We start from the raw sequence: 18,602 nt of genomic DNA, 5'->3' as shown, positions 1-18,602 counted from the left end.
ATTTTTCTAATTTAGTTAAAGAAACAGCAAACATGGAGGCAAATCATGAACAAACTGCGATTGGGAACAACAGGAGCATCTGCTAGTTCACGATTTAATGTTTGTATTTTTAAGTTAAATCATGAACAACAGTTCTTGGCAGAGATTTCTTCAATGTTAATGATTTAATGTTTGTATTTTTGAGTTACGAATATGCGATAACGATTTAATGTTTGTATTTTTAATGTAAAAACTATAAATGAAAGTTATGTGTTTTTAATATTTGGTTTGTTGAAAACACATTCACCAACACACACTCATACTCATCTTCCAAGCAAAAAACCCTAACAACGAAAGCAAAGAATGGCTTCGGTCAGTCCGTTTTGCCTTGTAGTTACCAGTTTGCCTTGTAGTTACCGGTTTGTTTATACTGTAAAAAAATAATGGTCTTCATTAAGTACAAAATATAAAAAACAAATATTCGTATTTGAACCCGCGAAATTTAAAAAAAAAAAAAAAAAAAAAAACCGGTTAATAAAAAAAACCGGTTAATAAAAAAACCGGTTTATTAACCGGTTCTAACCGGTTTCTAAACCGGTCCTAACCGGTTAGACTGGTTAGGGTTTTGACAGAAAAAAACCGGTTATTAACCGGTCCGGTTATTAACCGAACCGGTTTTTTTCCGGGCAAAAAAAAACCGGTCCTGTTAATAACCGAACCGGTTTTTTTAAAAAAACCGGTTTGTGCACCTCTAACAACAGGTACCATTATTAGAGGATGACACAGATGAAGACACTAAAATTTAGGTTATTTAATAATAAACAAAGTTGATATTCACTTTATTTCTTTCCTTTGTAATTGTTTATTTGAAAATCTTGTGTACTTGAGATTTGAATGAATTAATGATAATATTGTCACTTAAAAATATCACATGTGTTTTGAGCAATCTGTACGTCGAAATCGGGCGTTTCCGCTTAAGCCGGGGTGTTACACTCTCAAAGTGTAACCGGTTTGTTATTTTGGGATTAAGTACCCGGCGTTTATAATAGATGTGTGCTTTCTCGTGTTTGTTTTCTTTTCATTTATTTCTTTATCGTGTTTGGATTCCGCCAAATCGTGTGTTTATTTGATATTGCATTGTAGTGATCCAGATTCGAGACTTACACAATGATACGTTGTTGGGCCACATGGCGTGTTTTGATGGTGCCACATCAGCACACTTTAAAAAAATATTTAAAAAGGATTAAAAAAACACATAACACGCTTCATTGTCAATTTTGCTTTAAACTTTAAACTTTTTTTTATCATAAGCTATACGAGTTCTGTTACTATTTTTCTTGTTGGTCATGTATAATTTTTTTTAAACATGCTATTTTTTATGATATGTTATATGAATGTTACCAATATTTTATGCGTTGTTGATAGGTTAATTTTATTTTAATATAGTGTTTATCCTTACATACGTTAGAGCATTCTCATCTTATTCCGTTATCTTCAAATCCAAAATTACACTAGAAATCATTACGTCTTCTCTCTCATTTTTAATTAAATAATATTTTTTATACCTTTATCTTTACCGTTTCTCTTTTCTTCACTCACAACCACTTTTCAAATATACAGAAACATCACTTTATTTCTCTCTCATTCACTAACAAAAACTTAAACCAATCCCTACATTAAATAAACTGATTACTCTATAAAATAGTAACTAAATTTTGAAATTGTTTTAATCAGGCCACTCATAATTTATTTTTTTCAATAAGGTATTCTTATAAATTGAATGTGAATGTTAAGCGATACAAAAGTAGTTTTAAAACTAATTTATTTATATATTGGGTCCCTCCCATTGGATGCATCTTATCCCCGTGGGTGTGTTTCATTTCATGGCTTCCTCATACTTCCTCCTAACCACCTGTTGTTCTTCTTCTTCTTCATCAATAATTCCCAAATTAGCCTCTACTTCATTTGAATCCTGGGGCTATAATGGAGTTTCACTCCCTAGACATCTTCCATCAGAGTGGAGAACGTGTGCCAAATTCGACAAGTTTGAAGGTCAAGACACTTTCCAAGATATTAATTCACTTCAACAACTAGACCTTGATGATGATGACAGGTGAACTTTGCTTTCTTATTCAAAATCTATGCCATTTCTGTAGTTGAACTATATATTCTGTTTCTTGAATCATAAGCACTAGTGTTAAATATAGATATTAGATTATTAGACTGAGTTTGTTGCTTTGTATTTACCAAACGCCCACGTACGGATTATTACAAAATGAAGATTTATTTATGTTTGTGCTGATCGAATACAATTCATGTTTTTCAGTTGCTTGCCTTCCGATTTGAAGGGCGCAGTTCGACAGTCTAGTGAAGCAAGTGCTGCATTTGTCTCTTCAGGAGGAATGAGAGCCATTGTATGTTATGTTGTTAACTGACATCTACTACCATTATTATTAATTAAAAAATATATTATTATTTTTTTTTTTTGTTATGCAGGTTGAGCTCTTAATCCCACAGTTGCAGTTTCTTGATGATGAAGGCGCACAAGGTGAACTCTGGGAATTATCAAGAATTTTTGTTGATACTCTCATTCAAGAAACAGGATGTGAGGTTTGTACTGCAACTTATTGCTTTTTCACTAGCAGATTTTATTTTGTTGAATTGTGGGTCCCATGTGTCTGTCATTCTTAGAGAGTCAAAGCTATATTTCCTGATGCTGGAGCTGCTGCACTTTTGAAATATAGGTGGAATGATGCCACTTTCAGTTTTGCCAGGTATTTTATTTTTTTAATTATTACCGTTTGGTTGACAACGCAAAGGGTGCGGTACTTAATTATACCTTTTATATCCAGCTTAAGTGATAGAAAGCCTGTTGAAAAAGAAGATGAAATTGTAGTAATGATACTTCCAGATTATCAGATGTTGGAATATGTAGAGCGAATTGCGTCTCATCTTTCAGATGAACCGGTAATGCTTAACCCTCTCACTTTCACTAATTCAAACTTATTATTTGAACAATATAGTTTTTGTAAAACGTATTAGTTATTATTTATTATAAACAAAAAAGGCTTAATACCTTTAAGCCTCTTTGTTCTCTTGTCATAGAACTATCAGATAATCAATCTTTATGCTACATATGTTATATTCTAATAAATCTATAAATACTTAATCTCATATTCATGTCATTCTAGCCACGACCTCTCATTATGTGGAATCCACGTCTTATTAGCGAGGACGTTGGAGTTGGATTCAATGTTCGAAAGTTGAGAAGATACTTCTTGAGGTGGTAACTTTCTTGAATTTTGTAAATATTAACTATGATATTAAATCTTTATATTACTCAAATATTAATATTTTTCTGATAAGGGGAAAGAAATGGTAAACATTTAGATACATTTCGAATCACATTTAACGATTCGGCCCACTTTGCTTTTATATAATAACATTTTGTTGCATGTGAATCGTGCAGATCTTTCACAACGGTTTACTCTATGAAACCTCTACCTACGGGTGCTGTGTTTAGATGCTATCCCGGGTAATGTACACGTGTCAGTCATTTATTTGTTAAGCATTCATCACTTGTGTAACACTCGTTTTTGCCCGACACATGACCAGATTATGGAAAGTGTTCTTTGATGACAAGGATAGGCCAAACCGCTACTTACTAGCCAAGGAAATGATTAGCAAACCAGACTCAGAAGACCTTGAGGTTGGTACTTAATTAGGGGCCATTTGCATAATACCATATTTAGCCCCAAAAAAAGAATTTAATGCTAAAAACTAAAAATATCATATTTATCCATTTCATCAAATATAATTTATAATGTGGCCATTATACCCTTCTCTTTCTTCTTACACTCCAAACTCTCATATCCTGATTCTAGTTCTAATCAGGATCATTCAAAAAGCTTGTGACTTGCGGCTCGCTTGAAGTTCACTTGAAAGTAGCTCGAAAAAAGCTCATTTTTAAACGAGCCAGGGTTGGGTCGCTTTATGGTCTCGTTTAAGTTAAACCCAAAGTTTTAGTATATAAAATAGTAACATAAAAAATAATGAAAAAAACAAAAATAATACAAATAATATTTTGAATCTGCCTCTCGATTTTCTAAAAAAAAATAATATACATAATTTTATAATTTCTCTAGTTTATAAATTTGTATTACGTGTATGTTAAAAAAATATTTTTGTCTGCCTTTTATATATCAATATGTGCAAAAGAAAATAATAAAAAAATTTTAACGAGCCGAGCTCGACATGACCGGCTCGTTTAAGTGAGCTCAAGCCCAAGCACAACCTGGCTCGGCTTGTTTACAAATTACAACACTAGTTTTAAATCTGAATAGAAGGGTAAAAAATGTCTTAAATTTGAAAATGGGTATATCTGATCTTATAAATTATGTTGGGTATATAATAATATGATTTCATGCCATGTTTTGATGGGGATATATGAATCTATACAAGTATAGATGTTTGAATATGTTAAGAGAGAGGTTTTGGTGGTTTGCAGATTATATTTGGAGAAGGAGGTGATGAGTCAGAGGAGGGTCCATCATTATTCAGTCAAGCAGTAGGAGTTTTCAAATCACTCAACAAATTCATGAAAGTTATCTCAAAGTAAGATATTCAAACTTGTTATTGGTTACAAACTACACTTGATGCCAGTTGATGGTTGGCAGGTTATGTGTAACTTGTTGTGTCAAAATTGTAATTATGTATTCATAAATATTGATAGTAGTTTCTTGATTTTAAGTTATGACTTGATAGATCATTAGATTGGAAGTTGCTACTTATTAAGTTATACTTAAGTCATTTAGAATTGAAATCACATGTAGATGCCACAAAACAACTTTTAAGATTATTTTAGTTTTTTTTTGGTTTAAATATGTTTATTTTAGTTTTTTTTTTGGTTTAAATATGTTTATTTTTGTTTTTTCTTTTTCTTTTTAAATATGTAGATTGACGATTGAATTTTTTGGTTTAGTTATGCTACCATAACAAACATAATCAATATCGAATTTGCATTATCTCGATGTCGTATTAAATATGATAACTTTTCGTATCATAAGCCACGAGTGTCGTTACTATTTTGGACATTTTTTAGCTAGAATTTTTTTTCCAATGTAGATAAAGAAAACCTTTGGTTGGATAAAGAAAAGCTCCAAAATATTTAAATTAGAAAATATAAAGTCCTTAGTTTATTTAAAGAAAACCCCTTTTGATGTTTAAAAGAAAATTATTATAGAAAAACTATTTTAATAGCATCTTTTAAATAAAAAAAGAACTTCAAGAAAATGTTTCTTACTAAAGAAATCGGGTTTTAAATAGATTTTTTTAATAAGTGAATTTTAAAGAAAAAATTTTGTAAAATAGTGCTTTCAAGAACTTGCTTTTTTATTTTATTTCTAAAAGTTGAAGAATATTAAAAACATTAAACACGCCCTTAACAAAATTTTCTTTTTAATTATCAAGCTACGGCCACTCCGATTCACAAAAAGCCATAACCACTGGTTAAGGTGGTCTTGAACACATAATACACAACCTTATTCACGTAAGAGAGTTTTTTTTTTTTTAAAAAAAAAAAAAAAAAACTCAAGTTTAAGATAATTCATAAAAAGCGTGCAAATTCAAGTGTTTGTTTTTATGAACTTATAATTAAGACAAATATGAGGAGTCTTGTTCTATGGAATTTTAATTTATAAGAAAATATTAAAAACATAATTGATAACCTGTATATTAGAAAATTATAACAGATATTATATGACATATCATTATTTATTCATAACTATTGGTTGTCAAAGCATTCGATAAATATATTCACATCACTTTTTAAATAATACACTGTAAAACAAGAAAAGGAGAAAAAGGCATAGTTGTAAAAACTTTTAATTATAAGTTGGTTGTGGCTCAATGGTAGAGCACTCTAGTGAAAGGTAGAGGTTCAAATCTCACTATCACCAACTTATATGGGAGATATGAGAGATGACCCTGGCTTGCCAGGGTTCGAATCCTGATCTCACCCGGTTTTACCGGCTCCTCACTGTCGTGCCATTAGGCGGGTGTGGAGGCCGGGTTTTATCCGGTGAATCCCTCAATAGGGTGGACCGCTAGGGGCTTCGTCCGTCCGGAATAGTGGCCGGCTCGGGCTACCTTCGGCCAATGGAGGCCGCGTACGAAGTACCCGGTGTTACTTAGTTGGTCGTTCAAAAAAAAAAAACTTTTAATTACATTATTGTTTTATTATAAAAAGCTAAGAGAGAAAACAACTCAACTTGGTTTTATCCAATGAAAATAGTAGCGAGAAATAAAAAAGAAGCTATCAAAACAACAATCTTCTTATTGCAACAAACAACAGTAGAAATATGTCCTAAGTTCCAGTATCATTATACTCTTACACACAATCAATCTGAGCCTTTAATTTACTTAAAGAACACAATCACAAACACACACAACAGCAGCTTGGCCTTAATGAACAGTATGTGCACTATCAAAATTCCACCCATGAAGCGTAACTCGCGGAGTAGCACCTTTCGGTACTTCAAAAGAAAGCGTGATCGCCATCTCCTCACCCGGGACCAAAGAAAAATAATTATCAGAATAATGAACCGGTAGTATCCGTGTATCTTCACCTTTCTTATCATCCTTATCGCTCGAATGAACCGAAAAATTAAGAAAAAACGCAACCCCGACTTCGGTCCCATTAACTTCAGAAACTCTGCTATCATTTTCCACTCTCGAAAATCGTGTATACAACTTCTGCAACAGACCACCTTCCGGTTTTGTAACATCCGAGTCAAAGTCAAAGTCAACACGCTCATCGTACTTTTCAACAAACTTGTTCTTGTAGAGTGCAGTATTGTTTTCTGGTTTCTTCGACATGTTCTTCACAATGACCCGAACATTATATGTCGACCCGCTAATTGAAATGTCGGAAGTCAACTTAAGAGGTATTTTCTTTTTTCTATACGGTTCGAGCAGTTTATAATCGCCATTGGGTAAATGTAACCAGTAAAAGTTTCGTGATATTATACGAGAATCCGACGAGTTATAAAGTTTAAGAAGAAGAAAATAAACGGGTTTCGGGTTTGTGGATTTCGGGTATTTCATCTCGAACATTGTTGCGGTTTTCTTTGATGGGACAGAGAGTTTTTCAGTGACTTCATAGTAAGGACATGTTCCTTCAAGATCCCATACAGATACCTCAATTGCCACGTCAGCAAGGTCAGTTGATGTGGTGTTAACCACCTGGATATGATTATGTGTTAATGTACAATGAAATTGTAATATTATGAGAAAATTGCACAGACCATACTGCAAGTTTGCTCCCCAGATTTTTAAAAATGCAAACTTAATCCAAACATTTGTTAAAGAGGTTTAGGCGTGTAAACAAACTGAAAAAAAACAAACATAGTATGTTCGTGTTCGTTTATCTTTAACTACAACAAAATATCGAACACAAACAGTGTTTTCTTGTTCATGTTCATTCATTAGAAAAAAGAACGTGTTCGTTTATGTTCATTCGTTTACAGTATAAGCAGCATAACTAACCTAAAACCAGTTAAAAGTAATGTAAAGAATAATGTATTAGGCCTAAAAAATTTACAAGAATACATTAACGGACGTAAACGAACAAACATATACTAGCGAGCATAACTAAACTAACATAAGCAAATTTAAAAGAACAAACGCAAATGAACATTCATGGACATAAATGAACGAATGAGACATATGTTCATGTAAGATCGTTTAACCAAATGAACAAAACATTTTGTTCATGTTCGTTCGTTAATTAAATAAACGAACTTCCTACCGAAGAGTTCATGCTAAATGTCCGGTTCGTTCACAGGCCCAGAGAGGGTTGGAACTTTAGTCCCCACCGATAATCCCAGTTAGTTTTGAACGGAAAAGTGATGCCATGTGTCATTCACGTGAGGGTAATTGTGTCTTTTCAAAGTTGAGAGACCCAAATTAAACTAACTGGGATTAACGCTGGGGATTAAACATGCAACCCTCTCACAAATGTTTGGACTAAGCTTGCAATTTTTTATCCAAACTTGCAATATCGTCAACCACGGGGACCATTTGTGCAACTCACACTAATATTATTTAGAAATGAATGGTTTATTACCTCTATGAAATTAGTCCAGAGGTTTAGTTGGACGTGTATCGGTTCTGCTGCATGTTTACAGCCGTAAAATCCGGCTGTTTGGTCGTAAAGATGATCATAGAATTGGCCACGTAGACCAGTCCAAGGATTTTGGGTTTTCCAGATCAGCACACCGGTGTATTTGGTCCACATGCGCGATGTCCATCCCTCTAACAAGGCTCTGTATTGGATGTAGTTTACTAATTGGGCCTGTTAGCAATTGGAACAAACATAAAATGTGAATCAAAAGTATATAATGAAAGGCATAGGTTAACAGGTCACTTTGGGTCCTTTTTATCTTAAAAAGAGGTCAAATAGCAATTTATACATGAAACAACATACGACATCGAAATAATCAGATTTTGGGTTGTCATATCTAACCTATTTAATACATGGGTCATATTTGGGTTGCCTTTTAATAAACGGGTCGTGTTCGCGTAGACATGTTTAGGTATACGGGCTGACCTCTTTTAACTACAGGGCATGCACGGGTTGACGTTTGTTAACATGATTATTTTAACATGTCAACCCGCTAACCCATTGCGGACTAGGGTTGATGTTTTTGACACGAATAAATATACGGGTCATGCTTAGGTTGAACAACTCAACCCGCATATAACTTTTTTGCATACACCCTACTAAAGTAACTAAACCACTTTTAATACAAGAAATTAGATTATAATTAAATTATTTAATATTCATAATCTTTGTTTAAAACAGACAAAAAAAGTGTTTGCACAAACTGACCCGTTTTATCGAGCCTGTTACACAACCCACCCATGTGGGCACCTGTAACCTAAACCAAACAAAGATGATCTATACCTTCAAACAGAAATCATCAAGATCCTTCGGTTGATCATAAAGTAATATCTGATCATGAACCAAACCGGGTTTCGAATACGGAATATATTTATGATAAACCCATATCGGGTTCGCGATCTCCTCTACAAACCCACCATCCACCTTTTTAAACAAAGGAATCTTCCAGCCTTCTGGTGGCATTGTTGCCCTTATAGTAGCCGCAACCGGCATCCCCACATTCCCGACTTCGGGATTAAACCCATATTTATAATAATCGTCTCTAAAAAAATCCTCAGGATCCTGAATCTCATAAGGCCCGTCGGTAAACCCGCCCTGTGAATCTGCAAACCCTTCCCATAATGACCCTTTTATGTAAACACGGGTCCCGTCTAGATATTGACTAGGGTCCATTGCGGTGAGGTTGGTTTCTTCATTAGACTTTGACTGGTCGGGTTCGTTGACTTTTAAGTAAAACGGGTGGAGTTTTAGGTCGTTTGTTAAAGCTTTGGTGATGTCGTCAGGTGGTGTTTGTTCGTTTCCTCCGACCCATAGAGCAAGGCTCGGGTGGTTTCTTAGAAGTTTGACGGTGTCGCGTGCACAATATAAAAAAAGTTCATGGTCTAACGGGCCGTCAGGGTTGGAGACCGGGTCGCCTCTACCATCAACATCTCCAGTTATCCAGAATTCTTGCCAAACCTACAAAAAATAGCATTACTGATGGATTGGGGTGTAAACGAATCGAGCCAACCGAGCTTGTCTAGGCTCAAGCTCAGCTCGTTTAATTTATGAGAGCTTGAGCTAGGCTAGTTTTTCAAGCTCAAACTCAGATTGCTTCTTATTTAGTATTTATATACATCTTCAATTATTTTGTTTATATATTTTAAATATAATTTAATATATAATCTACTGTATATTATATTATTATTTAGTTAATTTTATCATACCATATATATAACTATAACTATTATAAAAATATATATTAAATAAAAATTATACAAAATAATAAGCTCGTTTAGGCTCGCAAGCCAATTCGAGCTCGATTAGTGAAGCTCGGGCTCAGGTTCAGACATCACTAAGAATTAGAGGCTTACCAGTAAACCATAAATATCACAGTAATGATAAAAATCAGGTCTTTCAGCTAATCCACCGCCCCAACAACGCATCATATTGAAGTTCATATCTGCATGAAACTTAATGTCTGTTTGGTAACGCTTTTTTGAAAGCCTAAGCAAACCGTCAGATAAAATCCAGTTTCCACCCCGAATAAAGATCGGCTCTCCATTCACCTTAAACAGCCTGCAAAACGAATCGATAATAATCATAGGTAGAACTAGCAAAACGGGTGGGTCAGGTTGTTTTTCTACAGGTTGGGTTGGCCTGAAACACTTTTTGACCTGAATGGACAAAAGAAATTATTATTATTATTATATAGAATAAAAGACAACTATGTGCCACAAGGGCCCTCATTGGGCCACTTGGCGGCACCTTAGTGGTCGATGGTATTGTGTTTTTTTTTTCTTATTTTAGTTCCAGTGTCATAGTGAACATGACGTAAACCGACCGAATGCCATTTTTGTTTGTTTTAGTTCTGTATCGTAACGAACATGACGTAAACCGACCGAATTCGCGTAGACTCAATGCACTTTGTTTTAGTTCCGGTATCGTAACGAACGTAAAAAAACCGACGGAATGCCAAATTCACTTCTTTTTTAGTTCCGGCACCGTAATAAATGTGACGTGAACCGACTGAATTTGCATAGACTTACACCCTCAACGCTCGAGTTTTACCAACGTCCAAGTTTTACCGACCGATGCTACCCCATTGGTCCACCTCAATTTTTATATATATTTTTGTTTTAGTTCTGATACCATAACGCACATAACATAAATCAACCGAATTCACGTTGACTTACCGCCTCAACGCCCGCTCGGGTTTTACTGATCTGCCTCGGCGCAACGCGCTGGGTGAACACTAGTTTAGTGTAATATGTTATTACAAAAATAATATTATTTTAAAAATAATCTACTTAGCCTTTTGTTTAACCAGTTCAATATGATTCAGTAGGGTGTGCACAGGGCGGTTCTGTTGATTCGGTTATGCCACACACAAAAACCATAACCAAACTACAATATGCAGTTACTAGGTTATGGCAGAACTGAGCCATCGGTTAATTGTTCGGTTCAGTTATACCGGCAATCGAACCACAATTTTCGATTAATCGGTTACGACTTAACCCAACCATGTTAATTTTTTTGCTTTGATTAATTTGGTTATAACGCACAGCAAAGCCATAACCAAGCCACAACTTCTGACTAATCGATTATGGATTAACCGAACCGTCACTTAATTGTTCAGCTATATCGATTATGCCGCTCACCAAAACGATAACCGAACCACAATTTTGAGTTAATCAGTTATGGCTAAACCGAACCTTCGCTCAATTGTTCAACTCGAGTAAGTCAGTTAATTCGGTTATTTGCTCACCCCTACAATTCATACCTTCCACCAGTAGCACTATCAATTTCACTATGAATCTTCCGGAACCCGAAATGATGGGCCCACGTATCACTCTCTCCATGACCATCAACATCAACAGTAATCTCAACATTGTAAAGCGATTGCTTTCCCATGCCGTTCGGCCACCACAAATTTGGCTTGTAGAAAAAAAGCTGCAGTAAAAAACAATCAACAATTTAAATACCATAACACCTTCAATATAATAAATTAATAACCAACACTAAAAAATAAATAAATAAAAGAAAATATTACCTCAGGAAATGTAAACTGAACATGTGAGTTAGCAGGAACTGACACTTGTTTTGTTTGAAGGTTTTCAACTAAAACTGTGTTTCCTTCAAGCTCGATTGACACTTGAATACTTAAGGAACAATTTGCAGCTTTGTCACTTCTGTTTGTTAAATCTGTTGTTGCGTGCAAATAAACCCTTTTGTAACCGTCAAAGAACGATGACACCAAATGAGGGTCTACTACTTTTACAGGCTGCAATGTTGTGATGAAAACTATAAGTAAGAGTTATAACTTTAATGCAGTCATAGTATGTATAATTTCCAGCTGCGCATAATGGACTCACCCCTGCAACAGTGATGGATACCTCATCCCAAATGCCAGTGTTCCTATCCCTGCAAAATTATATAAAAGTTGAGAAACGATAACTGTGCTCTCTTCGATATATAATTATAAATTGGAAAATACAAACGAACCGAACACGAAATTCATGGATTTGGGTTTAGTCTTACTGATTGGGTTCGTGCTAGTTACGAGTCGACCGGTGAGCACAATTAGATAAAAGGGTTGGGTTTGTGTTGACCTGTTTAACCTGTTTATTTTTATTTTTAAACTGACCGGTGTTTTTATGTCATAACTAAAGACGGTTTAGCATTTTATATCAAAATTTGAAACTTTCAGAGAAATTAACATCAACTTTAATAAGCTGCAAATAATGGATCATCAACAATTTAAGTAACCTAAAGCCTTCAAAATAACAAATTCATAACCAACATTAATAAATAGAAACATTACATCAGGAAATGTAGACTGAACATGTGATTTAAAAATTACATGCATTTGTAGTCTTTTGTGTTAAATTTGTAACTTTTGAGCACTAATATGCCAAAAAAAAAAAAAACGTTCGTGTCAACCTACGTGTTGTGATCGGGCTCACATGTCTGGCATGATTGCAGGTTCGTGACTAATTTTTGGGTTCAACCCGCCAACCCACAAACACGACCCTAGTCTGTAGTCGTCCAGATATCAGGAAACCAAAGGAAAATCTATTAAACAAATAAAGGATAACTCAAAATGAAACAGCAAAAATGAGACAGTGAATACACAACAACTTCAAACAATATTATCTTCAGAAGCTTTTGTTTGTTTTTTTGTAACTAGATTCGATCAGACAGAAAATTGATGTGATACCTGATGGGAGCCATCCAATCCCACCCCTGAACATACTGTGTAGCAACATCTTTCCCAATCTAGTACAAGTTTCAAACAATGAAATAATGAATACGTATTTATGTATAATGTAAAGGATGAAAAACATAACAGGTCAGATTGTTTTATTACCTCATGATCACCGCCTTGGCCTCCCTGAGGAGGAATAGTACCAGGATGATCAGGCGGATGAACGAGAACCGCAAGCTTATTATTACCATCGGGATTAAGGAAATTAGTCACATCAATTGAATGCCTGCGAAACATCCCCTTCGGCAGCACGGTTTCGTGTCCATTTAAATACACTTCAGCAGAGTAATTAATGCCCCGAAAATTCAAATCAACATGCTGATCAGGTGACTGTTAAACATTCAACAAAGAGAAATAATTTCTTAGTAGGAATTAATTTGTTATTGATTATTTGAAGTTCAATGATTTTGAATTTAATACTACTATTTTTAGTTAAATTCACACATAGGTTAGCAGAAACTCAAATTGATATTATAGACAAATTAAAAATTAATACGATGTGCGGGACCTACCGGTTTAGAGTGAAAAGTAGTGTAAAACCAGAAAGTATAATATCCCCGGCCGGAATCACCAATATCCATAATTGCTTGATTATTCAACCCATAAAAAGGATCGGGGACACGTTTGTTGCTTACAAGGGTCGCCAAAACACTGCCAATAAAGCTCAAAATGATCAAATAAATAATTGGGGTAGCGGAGAAGAAGGTTTATTTATTAACTCCTTACGTTCCCGGAACAACCGCCGGCATCCAGGGTGGATTGTCGGATGGAGGATTGGCGGTGGTCAACTGAACTCCGGTGAAGTCAACGTTGGCGGATGGAGCTGCTAACCATCCTTCCTCCAACACCGTCTTCACCATTTCTCAACAACTTCAACTCTAGATCAGAAATCAGAATAGATGATAATGATGAAAAGATATTTGGGGAGTTTAATGTTGTCTGTCGGTTGAGGATGTTTTAAGTACACTGAGACGGAGTATTTAAAGATAACATGTGTTTTTGTTTCTATATTAGTAACTGTGGATAAATTTAAATCTATACTATTTAATTAATAAATAAAGTTTTTAAAATGCCACATATCATTATTATGTTTTTCGTTACAAAATTTTCCTTCATCTCTCTCATATTAATTACATTTCTCTTTTAAATATTTTATTTTGAATTTTTAATAATTTCATCCTAATTTAAAAGAATTAATACCATCATAAATATGTTAATTTGTTTAATATAAAAATATATTGCATTAATTATTAATATTAGATTCTTATAAGTAACCAATACGAAATGAGTGGGTTTCTTTTAACCGGTTAAAGTTTCAAACATTGTTCATGTCAAAACAGTTTAAGATTAAAATGATTTTTGGTCCACGAGTTGGTTTAAAAAAGTAATCATTTACAACTAAGTTTTGATATAGAAAATAAAAGACATTGTGATGGGTTATAATTATTTGATGGATTTTGATAATTAATTGTTGTTCCAACATCTACTATTATAATAAAAGACTACTTACTTGTGCCACTTGTCACTCTCTTAACCATTCTTATATTTTTATCCTTTTTTCATAAACATAAATTCAAGAAACATAAATTTGAATATGGTCAACTCATTTACCATGCTTCTTAAAAATTCAAATACTTTGTTTATTAAGAAAGCTACAATCACGATTTACTATATTTAAAACTTTTCATTATATATCTTTTTTTTTTCATAACTAAGATACCATTATTTTTGTTTTTTCATTATTCATATTTTTGTTGACTATATTTTGCTTAACGTGCAAAGTTTAACATTTTCATTAAAATCTCTTTATTTAATATTTTTAAAATTAAGAGAATTTTATGTAAAAATTAAAACTATTATTTGTTTTAGTTGAAACTTTGGAAACCTACAATTCTGGTTTTCTTGTTAAAACTCTAATCATACGAATAATTATTACTTTTAAACCTTAAAATCAAGTATTAAATTATATATTTTCCTTATGAATACATATATAAGTGTGGAAACAATCATGGTTTACTAGGTTTTTAATATTTCAACAACTTTACAAACGAAACTATCTAATCACACATGATATATGTATCAAATTATAAATATTCATTATTTAACACTTATAACTAATATAAATGTGAGTGATTTGATTTTTTTAGTTTTTCCTAAATATAAATCAATAGATTAATTTAGTTAGATTTTTTAAGGAAGAAATCAAGGGTCTAATATGATCAAGCTATAATTATGGCTTTTCTATTTAATTTGGCCATCTTATTTACCATGATTGTTTCCCGTAAATCTGAATTCTGTCATTATTTTGAAAACTACAATCATGATTTTTTTTAATTGTTTTAAATAATTATAGAGATAGAGATATATCAATTTAATTAAATATTGCAACTTCTTCTTTAAAAAATCACTAATATCACGAGATTAGTATTCAAAGATTAAAACATTATTTATCTAATATTTTCAAGTACTATATATAAGACACATGGGGTACTTTGCTAATTCATACAGTAAACAACGTTTTTACAACTATAGCAAGCAAATTAGTATGTCTTTTTCATATTTATGCCAAATGCATTTCTTATGTAATACTTTCAACTATTTCATATAGTCCTTGATTATATGACTTTTAATTGTAATAAATTAAAAAAACTTGAAATATTTTAATACAAATTAGTTGGTGACAGCAAATTTATAATGCCCAATCAACTTCCAATTCAATTATTATAATACTTTGTATTAAAAGTATGTTAGTATAATATTATTAAAAGTATCCAATTCAATAAAAATATAACCAACATATATGTTTTTACTTGAAAAAACCCGTGTTCTTACATGGACAGTTATACGTTGCCTTGTCAAGAGTTACAAGCAGACATGTGCTAAAGAATTTGATTCTTGATAAACAATGTAATATGACCAATACAACCACAAATGTAGCGTACAAGGAAATTTTATTATTTGTAAAATATTTGTGTAATGTTTCTTTTGTAATTCCTGTAATTTTAATATTAGTTGTAATTGAATTTACAATATATGATAATTTCATTGTTGATTGTATATTTCTTAATGTTTAAATTTTAAAATGAGAAAATTATGAATTGTATTAACAATATATGGGCGGGAGCACTTTACAATTCCCAACTCAATTTTGCGCGTTGTGTGCCATAAAGCACAGTGAGGCAAATCATAATTTTCCCTTTTAAAATTTTCATCAATTACTCGTGTAATACACGGGTCTCAAACTAGTTATATATAAACACAATCAAACCAAACCAAAAACATTATGATAACCAGTGTTTTAAAATCCGATTGAACCAGATTTCAGTGAGCAACCATGTATCTTGTACCTAATATATTTGCGCGGTTTTATGGAACATCAAACCGGCCTGTTTTTATAGAAAACATATTTAAAAGCCCACCATATTTTTTTATGTTTTAGGCCTCCTTTTTGTATAAGTTACTTATTTCATGTGATTTTTGTATATTATGATTATAGTTAACTAAAACTTCTTATTGTTATTGTAGGAAATGAAAGTACTTATACTCTTGTTGATGAGGATGGCGATGAGAGCGAATTTCATCTTTTAAGCGACCGTGAACTCGATGCATACAACACTCTGATGGGATAAATCTATTTCGCACCTTTATTTTAAAATAAATTTGTTTAAAAATTAAGTGTTTTTGTATTGTTTTTTGAATATGGATTAACTTTTGAATGATATTTTATTATGAAATCATGTATTTTTTTTAGTTAATATTGCATTTATAAGAAATTATAAGGTAAACTATATAAACCTTGTTGAACCTCACGGTCCAAACTGGTTCAACCTGTTGTACCATTTTTAGTCCAATCCGGTATGAATAAAATACCGGTTTTTAAAACATTAATAATACTATTTAAACATATAAGATTTTTTTATATTGGAATTTAAAAATACTTTTTGTTTAAATATAACTGAATAAATATTGAAAAATGGTAACGAATACACTTGTTATATATATACCTAATGATATATATATAGAGAGAGAATCAGTGTTTTGAAACCCGGCCCGGCCCGGCAGGTCGGACCGGTCCAACCGGGACCCGGTTCCTATACCGGGTCGGGTCAGTGTATTTGGCTAATTTTCGGAAAACCTGACCGGTTTGCGGGTGAGCGGTCGGCCCGGGCCGGTTGACCCGATGGGTGAACCGGTAAAACTCATTTTTCATTAAATCCAAAATGTAATGTGCATGCTGGGATTCGAACTTGGGTCATTTTGAAGAAAAAAGTTTTAATAATTACCCATGAACCAACCAACCAAGCTTCATTAATGTCCCTATTGATCAAACATAAATCATACATATTTAAAAAGCAATGTATAAAACATAGATAAACATTAAAGTTTGTTATTATTATTTTTTGTTATCATTATTTTTTATATGTATATGAATTATTTATAAATATATATATATGTGTGTGTGTGTGTGTGTAAGGCCCCATTATCGGTGCCCTACTTTGGACGTTGGATTTACTCATAAGCACGGTTCTAAATATCAGAGTTAATTAAAACTTTAAGCATAATATAAAACTTTCATAACATTACAATAATAATTCATAACTTGTCTTAAAACATTCTTGTTTTTCAACAATAAAACATTAATTATAAATCAACTTGAGTCTTCAGATGTCAGACTCTTATTCTTTTGTCATGTATCCCCGCTCAAGCCAGCTGTCTCATCCTACTCGCCTGCGTGCATACTAAAAGTCAGCTACGCTGAGTGAGTTCTAGTTAATCACACATCATACAATACATATACTTACATTCAATCATGCATCCGAAGATACATAATAATTACTTTACTAGTTTACCTTCATTACATAACTTCATGCATACGTTCATACTTTATTACTTTCATACTATATAATTACTGTCCTTTCTATCTCAGATATTATTAGGGTCTGATCCCTCCCTTTTCTATCTCAGATATTATTAGGGTTTGATCCCTCTTTCCTTTGTCTATCTCAGATATTTTTAGGGTCTGATCCCTTTCTTGTCTATCTCAAATATTCTGATCCTTCTTTACTTCTCTATCTCAGATATTATTAGGGTCTGATCCCTTACTTCTTCATCTTCGTGCATTCTGTTTTTACATACCCGTAACATACATATACATTCTTTACTCATTCATACATACTCGCATGTCATACATATACCTTTTATACACATTCATAATTCATATACATACCTCCCTTGTCAATACGTGCAATATCCGAAGATCGTTCACGTACCGACAAGCTTTCGTTCACATTCGATATATACATACATATATAACATATAAATCATACATGAAATACACTTACCATTTAAGGTAAGTGTATTAACTATCACATCGAGTATGCACACATCCCCGAAAACATAACAAGGAAAGGGGCTAGAAACTCACCTGAATGTGGTTACGTTCACCGTTTATGGTTATTCCTTTCTTGAGCTGTGCACGGCTAATTGTATAACAATTACACGTATTAATTTAACTATCACTACTCATATAGCGTTTTCAGTCTAGTTATAACCCTCAATGAACGGGGTCCGGTGGTAGCGCCCCTGGCAGCGGGGTTCTAGGGGCGGCAGCCCCTAACATGGTCCAAGGGGCAGAGCCCCTGGCTGGGGTCGAAGGTCAGCTTGGAAAAAATTTATTTCCATTAACTGTCTTAG

The 18,602-nt window shown here is 33.2% G+C and overlaps 2 protein-coding genes across 2 annotated transcripts; one reads left to right on the top strand and one right to left on the bottom strand.

Moving 5' to 3' along the window:
- Positions 1-1,859: 1,859 nt before the first annotated feature.
- LOC143597888 (uncharacterized) lies at positions 1,860-4,728 on the top strand. The gene is made up of 9 exons (XM_077076267.1): positions 1,860-2,092; positions 2,306-2,393; positions 2,476-2,589; positions 2,671-2,753; positions 2,832-2,946; positions 3,171-3,262; positions 3,449-3,514; positions 3,595-3,688; positions 4,487-4,728. Exons 1-9 carry the CDS (start codon positions 1,863-1,865, stop codon positions 4,595-4,597), a joined length of 993 nt encoding a protein of 330 aa, XP_076932382.1. The 5' UTR covers positions 1,860-1,862; the 3' UTR covers positions 4,598-4,728.
- A 1,589-nt stretch (positions 4,729-6,317) lies between these two features.
- Positions 6,318-13,860, bottom strand: LOC143597889 (mannosylglycoprotein endo-beta-mannosidase-like). The gene is made up of 11 exons (XM_077076268.1): positions 13,635-13,860; positions 13,421-13,559; positions 13,011-13,238; positions 12,861-12,919; positions 12,016-12,064; positions 11,694-11,924; positions 11,424-11,593; positions 10,015-10,219; positions 8,945-9,619; positions 8,105-8,332; positions 6,318-7,221 (listed from the first exon to the last, which is right to left on the bottom strand). The coding sequence occupies exons 1-11, from the start codon at positions 13,766-13,768 to the stop codon at positions 6,442-6,444; spliced, it is 2,898 nt and encodes a 965-aa protein (XP_076932383.1). The 5' UTR covers positions 13,769-13,860; the 3' UTR covers positions 6,318-6,441.
- Between the last annotated feature and the right edge of the window lie 4,742 nt (positions 13,861-18,602).

Source organism: Bidens hawaiensis, unplaced genomic scaffold (assembly GCF_021521415.1).
Source record: "Bidens hawaiensis isolate Kalapana, Puna unplaced genomic scaffold, B.hawaiensis_p1.1 tig00049202_1, whole genome shotgun sequence".
Taxonomy (NCBI): domain Eukaryota; kingdom Viridiplantae; phylum Streptophyta; class Magnoliopsida; order Asterales; family Asteraceae; genus Bidens; species Bidens hawaiensis.
This window is presented reverse-complemented; position numbering and strand designations above follow the sequence as displayed.

Bases quoted from the DNA above. Each gene is read 5' to 3' on its own strand.
- LOC143597888 (XM_077076267.1), top strand. From the start codon at position 1,863: ATGGCTTCCTCATACTTCCTCCTAACCACCTGTTGTTCTTCTTCTTCT. The intron at 2,394-2,475 runs GTATGTTATGTT...TTTGTTATGCAG, and splicing joins CAGGAGGAATGAGAGCCATT to GTTGAGCTCTTAATCCCACA. The intron at 3,515-3,594 runs GTAATGTACACG...ACACATGACCAG, and splicing joins GTGTTTAGATGCTATCCCGG to ATTATGGAAAGTGTTCTTTG.
- LOC143597889 (XM_077076268.1), bottom strand. From the start codon at position 13,768: ATGGTGAAGACGGTGTTGGAGGAAGGATGGTTAGCAGCTCCATCCGCC. The intron at 10,220-11,423 runs GTATGAATTGTA...TTCGTTTTGCAG, and splicing joins GATAGTGCTACTGGTGGAAG to GCTGTTTAAGGTGAATGGAG. The intron at 9,620-10,014 runs GTAAGCCTCTAA...TATTTTTTGTAG, and splicing joins GTGATATTTATGGTTTACTG to GTTTGGCAAGAATTCTGGAT.